Source organism: Coptis chinensis, chromosome 9 (genome assembly GCF_015680905.1).
Source record: "Coptis chinensis isolate HL-2020 chromosome 9, ASM1568090v1, whole genome shotgun sequence".
NCBI classification, from domain to species: Eukaryota; Viridiplantae; Streptophyta; class Magnoliopsida; order Ranunculales; family Ranunculaceae; genus Coptis; species Coptis chinensis.
In genome coordinates this window covers 67,489,682-67,495,923 of record NC_141464.1, presented here as the reverse complement: position 1 = coordinate 67,495,923, position 6,242 = coordinate 67,489,682, and the positions used below count along the sequence as shown (strand labels likewise).

At 37.6% G+C, this 6,242-nt stretch overlaps 1 protein-coding gene across 2 annotated transcripts; it reads left to right on the top strand.

Annotated features, from left to right (window-relative positions):
- Positions 1 to 894: 894 nt before the first annotated feature.
- On the top strand, positions 895 to 4,426 carry LOC147477540 (putative zinc finger protein CONSTANS-LIKE 11). 2 transcript variants are annotated; one of them, XM_086584043.1, is made up of 5 exons: positions 895 to 1,017; positions 1,200 to 1,755; positions 2,794 to 3,018; positions 3,599 to 3,945; positions 4,017 to 4,426. In XM_086584043.1, exons 2-5 carry the CDS (start codon positions 1,207 to 1,209, stop codon positions 4,153 to 4,155), a joined length of 1,260 nt encoding a protein of 419 aa, XP_086440169.1. In that variant the 5' UTR covers positions 895 to 1,017; positions 1,200 to 1,206; the 3' UTR covers positions 4,156 to 4,426. The 2 variants fall into 2 exon arrangements, with proteins under 2 accessions (XP_086440169.1, XP_086440168.1); XM_086584042.1 differs by having other exon boundaries at positions 934 to 1,074.
- The last annotated feature ends 1,816 nt before the right edge of the window (positions 4,427 to 6,242 follow it).

Below are 6,242 nucleotides of genomic sequence, written 5' to 3'. Positions count from 1 at the left end.
CATGTGGCTAGCCAAAATGAAAATAAAAGTCTATGTACTACTGAAGTGTGTTTATGACATGGCAAGTAATTTGTTAGAACTAAAATGCCTCTTTAAAGGAGAACTAAAATGCCTGTTTAAAGATGCCCCAACTCAAACATGTGCATATTAGTTACCAAAAAAAACATGTGCATATTCACATCTACCGTTTCCTAGGGAACTGAGTCCTAATTGCTATTTTAACGAACATCTGCAGAATATAGTGACAAAGTAACAAAGTACTCAGTTAGAAACCGTTTTTAGACATTTTCCCCAAGCAATTCTGCAGAGATAATCTCAAACAACAAACATTATAAACGTGCTTTAAAAGAATATTCCATGTGGCATTTTCATGTTTAGGGAAAAAAATCCAATGACTTTGTTAGAGACAAATAGACAATCTTAGCACCCAAGTCTTGGAAACCATGGTCATACATGCAACCAAGTCTTCTACGAAAATCATTCTTGTAAGACTTGCACTTGCAACCGTACGTGTGGTTCGTACTTGAGACCAAAATATTTAGCAGGTCAAAATTGACAGATTTTTAGTTGGGATCAGCTGGTTTAGTGGGAACAGGAAAAGAAATATTATGACCCACCTAACTCAATGCCACGCATTAACCCAATTGTTCGCTCACAATGCTGTCACAATCTGGGTGGGTCAGATTTCTTTTTCTCCGTATCCCAAGACCAGTTAATCCAAACTCATGATTTTACTGTTGTATTACAATTTTAGAGCAATGCAACAAGATTCTATATAGTTGGGGCAGTACCGCCAGTACGTCCACGACGTCACGACTGCTTATTTCTGCTACTCATATGTTGCCCACGTGGCTATCACAATTTTACTAATCTGAATTCTGAACAACAAAAAACATGTGCATAAATAACACAGCTGAGTAACTTGGTCCAGTTCAGTCTAGCCATCCAGTAATTCAATTTTTTGTTGAATTCAGTTATTCATTTTTAGAGGATTTTTCTTCATACAATAATACATTGGTAATTCTTCTGCTTGGTTGGAAATTTATGCACTACCGATTTTGCGAAGTTACATGTGTACGTTCTTAATCTTCATAGATCAATATTAGTTCTAGACTGATCGATCTTGGGGGAATGTTTCTGTGACACGAATGCATAAGAAATAATGAGTTGACATTCTTTTGTTTTCATTTTGGTATCAGATAAGTGATGGAAGATCGATGTGAATTCTGCAAAATAGCAAAAGCTGTGGTTTACTGTAAACCAGATATGGCACGTCTTTGCTTGCAGTGTGATTGCTCTGTACATTCTGCAAATCCATTCTCACGTCGCCATCTTCGTTCACTCATATGCAATAGGTGCATTTCTGAGCCTGCAATAGTTCGTTGCTTGGACGAAAAATTGTCCCTATGTCAAAGCTGTGAGTTTAATGGTCAAGGATGTAATGGAACTGGACATCGCCGAGCTTCCTTGAATTTTTTTTCAGGTTGTCCTTCTTTTACAGAGTTATCCAGGATCTGGTCTTCCATTCTGGATAGTTGTTCTATAAGGGAACTAAGTTTTGAATTAGAACAAGAAGGCCAATGGGAACGTGGAGAGAGTAGGAGTTTCGTTGGGTTCACTGAAGGAAATGTGTTGAATGAATTGGAACCTCCTGGTGCTAAGTTTGAACCATGTGTAGGTAACTCATCTTCGATTCCAATGGCATTCCATGCTGATCAGCCAGAATTGTTCACCAAGGAGCTACATCTACCGCAGGTATTTACTTTTGGATATCAGATCTTTTAGCCGGGAAGTTTGTAAATTAAGTGCAGACATGGATGCGAATCTAATGAAAGTGAGACATGCATTGGATTTATACGCACAATCCGGCTTAGTCAGGTCTCTATGCTTTATCACTTTAGAAATCTGTTTTCCACTTATTGGAGTTAAAAAGTAGATTTTAACATCAATCTGCCAAGAGTAGGATTTGGTTTGGATCTGGTTCAAATTCGATAAGACAGAGTTGTACAGAAATAGAGAATAGACAGATTTTTATGGTTCCAGAACAATTATTCTTGGGTTTACTCTAGCAATCCTGGTTTTCTTGTTCAGTTATTGGAATAGGCCCTCATCACATTAGGCCTTCGAAGGTTTATATTGGTCTACTAAATCGTTAGTTTTCAGATGTTGTCAAGTTAAGGATCAAAATGAGAATCAAAGTCTGAACAAACTTCTGATCATATCTCAGGTCATACCTGTTCCATTCACATGCATCATTTGAACAAGGATTAATTAGTCGATTAGTTTTAACTCCGATCTGACGCTGCCAAGGTTTTAATGTAGTCTCTACCATTCAATCATATCAGGATGACAAAAGTTATCTTGAGTCTCTTAATTTCAACTAACTGTAATCTTGGTTAGCAACAAAAAAACAAAAGAACTGAAGTATAATCAAATCTGCAACTAGGCTAAGTTGTACGTGGTCAGGAGTGAACCACATGCTTGTAGATATATATTTTACAAAATTCTGAGTAGGTCCTGAAATTCTATATATTCAGTTCCTCTGGGACCTTCAAGTCCTACGAAATCTGGTCGATTCTATTCTCTGTATTTTTGCTTGTGTGTTCAAGTCAGTACAATTAAACCTTATTTGCATATCTGTCCTTCGTTTTATCAGCATATAAATTAGGATAAAGTGTTTTTGTGGTTTGAAACTTATGCTGCTGCTTCTGTCTAGTACACTTACAATACTGATTCACAAGGTCCATAGTGTGTCTTTTGTATTGCTAAAGCAAGACTTCTATTTACCTGCAGCAAGGTTTGTCTCCACCGAAACATATTCAAATTTGCGATGGCAATGATTTCGGTGAAGGTTTCAACATGGATGATGTTGGTTTAAATTTGGGAAACAGCAGTGAGGTGTTTGGCTGCTCAGAAATTGAATCAAAATATCGTTTTGAGGATGTGGGAGTAAATCCCTTACCAATGCAGAAAAACTCTGTTGCGGATTCTTATAATTCCAATGAACTCGCCATTGAGGTTAGGCTGATTTCTCTACCTTTTTTATATATAATCTTTTATTCTTTTATTTTCATTGATTGCATTTTCTATTGCTTTGTAAAAGTTTATCTTCAACTATCTTGCACACATCTGCTCCCCAGTATTCTTCTCTACTTTTCTGATTTGTTTTGTCACTCATTTTGGTACTAAATTTATAGCCTCATTTGAAAAGGATAAAGTTTCTTTGTGGTTCAAGCATTCTATCTCCGTACTCATTCATACTTCCACCGCAGTCTGCAGTCACGAGGAATCAACCTCGGAACAACATATTTTTGTATTGCTTACTTCATGAATTAGTCCATATCTCCTTAATAGTCTCCACATCTGCGGATATGCTGTCATTTCTTTCATGTGTACAGGGTCGTCTTAGGTGTTTTCCTAGTTTCCTACAACGAGAACTATTCCTGAAGGGTGACACTGAGACAATTGGTACTTTTGTAGTTTTGTATTATAATGCCCCTAAGTATATATTGATTTAAGTTTCTTTACCGATGTTAAACGTGATTTTTTAGAGGTGGACAATCTCTCTATTATCATTCTCCTTTGTTCATTTGTTCAGGTGTTAGGATTAGAACAACATGATCTCAGAACTCTTCAATCATCTTGTGTTGCTGGATTATCCAATATGACGCAGGGCGTAAATAGTCGTATGAGTCAAGTTCTGCCAAATCCAACTTGCAATCGAAACCTCAATATAGCTTTTCCAATTGGACAATTGAATCCAAGCATGTCAGTTTCGCTTTCAAACCTCAGTTGTGAAAGCAGTGCTGGAGATTATCAAGATTGTGGAGTATCTCCAATTTTCCTACCAGGTGAACCACCTTGGGACACAAATTTGGAAACTGGTTGTCCTCAGGCTAGAGACCAAGCAAAGATGAGATACAAGGAGAAGAAGAAAAACAGGACGTATGTTTCATTCAACTAACATTGTTTAAACTTTTACGCACATTTCTGATTCACATATTTGTGCTGTGTAGATTTGGCAAACAAATAAGATATGCATCTCGTAAAGCCAGAGCAGATACTAGAAAGCGAGTAAAAGGTAGATTTGTGAAAGCTGGCGAAGTTTTTGACTACTCTCCCAGCAGCTCCCAGCAGGAAGTGCATGAAACATAACCAAACATCCTACGATTTTAGTATCTCTTAAACGAGGTAAAAAATTACCTTGCAGGCAAGAAATGATGCATCAAAGGCCATCATACTCTTCGTAGTGAGGTCAACGCACTTTTTTGACGTATTCGCAACTATTGAAGAATAATAATCAGGGAAGTAAAATCGCAAAAGTAAAGGAGGGGTTACTAGTGATCATAGTTTTTAAATAGCATAATCTTAGTAGAATGCACTTCAGCATCTGTGATAAATATTCTCCGGGTCTTATTTCTCTTGAGTAGCTTTCGCCATAACTTATAAATTTGTGGAGTTTATATGTTTTGTACACAACACATATTAAGAATGGATCAAAGATAAATAGAGTACAGAAATTCGTATTTGCTAGAAAAAAAATGATAAAACATGACTTTTACTTACCTAGTTATTATAGCGCAGCAACTAAAAGTGGGAGAAAATCAGTTACGTTGTAGAAGGGTTATCAAGTTATAGAAGGGTAGAGGTGGAAACCTAATTTGAGCGACTATTTTCTTCAGGGTTCAGTGAGAAAAGAAACACAAAAGGCTGAAATCGGTTTGGTACCTTTGAATGTTGAAGACCCCAATAAAAACAAACAACTTACTTCCCCCTTAGCGTTTATGGCTTTCTACCCAACACCGTTACACGTTACACCCCCGACCCCAATGGATTTAGTTATTTATTTCCATTGAACAAAACAACGTACGTACCTGGATTTGGTCTTTGTTTGCATCTAGTCCAATCTATTTCAATGAAACGTGCGGGTTACAAAAAATTTCCAACAACCATTCTCAATTACACACTCTATATCAGTAACATTTTTTTTTTTTTTTTTTTTTTGGGTAAGCGAGGTTTTTATGGAGGTCCCCTACCCCTTTTTATTGAATTTAAAAGAACTAAGCTTGTTACACTCTCGCATACTCTTTCCCTAATGCATCATCAGTTACAATCCTCTTGAGTTCCTCAGAAAAAGAACTAGGCTCTATTTCTAACCAGTTTACATTTGGAATATGTGAAGCTAACAAATCTGCTAACCTATTAGCTTCTCTAAAAATGTGGCATATAGTAAAATACTCCATTTGTCCATTCATTCCTTCAATGCTTCTCATGGTCTTGTTTGCTACCCATGGGTGCTTTCCTCCACTCTGCATGAAGGATACCACATTGCTGGAGTTTGTTTGTGCTGCTAGCCGTGTCACATTATGCTTTTGTGCCAGTTTCATACCTTGTTCCACTGCCTGCAGTTCGATCATAGCAATACTGTGATAGTGAGACTTTCCATGTGCCGCTACTATTACTTCCCCACTATCATCTCTTATGGCAGCAGCCCATCCTCTTTCCTCCCCTTGAAGTGTTCCATCAGTGTTTAGAATGAACACCCCTCTTCCTGCTGTTTCCCACTTACATATCTTAGTTTCTCTTATTATCACCTTAACATTGACATTCCATCTTGACACAAAGTCTTGTAGTTCTGCTCCTTGTTCCATCTTCAGGCTCAGAGAGTGAAGCTTTGTCTTTACATCTTGTAGTACTCGTTGAATAATGTAGTATGTGCTGTTGTGTTTGTTCTTAAAAATTCTTGAATTTCTCTCCAACCACACCCAATACACAAACCCATTCAGTAGTAGTTTGATATCATCCTGTTTCCCACCCTTTCCTGCACTTAGCTGTACCACCCATGCTATTTCCAGTTGCCAGTTGCTATGCCGTTGTTTGTTATAGCCAGCGTACCTTAACAGTTTAACCCATATGTACTGTGCAAAGTTACATTCAAAAAACAGGTGATCCTCTGTTTCCTTGTGTCTCCAGCATAGCACACAAAGATCTGTGGTGACTATTTTCTGCTCCTTCAGTTTGATCGTTGTTTTTAGACCACCCTTTAATGCTAACCAAGTGATGAAGGCATGTCTTGGTATCTTGTTAGTAAACCCACCACCGGTGGTACCGGTTTATCTTTTGTTTCGAAGTTTCTTATATTCTCATATGTGTCCTTCAAATCTGTAGTCTCCTTTTTCAAAAAGCGGTCCATACGGTTCATCTTCTCCTCTCCCACTATATCCACTATTTCCTCCATATGC

What these genes read in the sequence shown, in the direction of transcription:
- LOC147477540 (XM_086584043.1), top strand. Translation starts at nt 1,207, where the DNA reads ATGGAAGATCGATGTGAATTCTGCAAAATAGCAAAAGCTGTGGTTTAC. An exon ending in AGGAGCTACATCTACCGCAG is followed by an intron (nt 1,756 to 2,793) that starts GTATTTACTTTT and finishes ATTTACCTGCAG; the next exon opens with CAAGGTTTGTCTCCACCGAA. An exon ending in CCAATGAACTCGCCATTGAG is followed by an intron (nt 3,019 to 3,598) that starts GTTAGGCTGATT and finishes TCATTTGTTCAG; the next exon opens with GTGTTAGGATTAGAACAACA.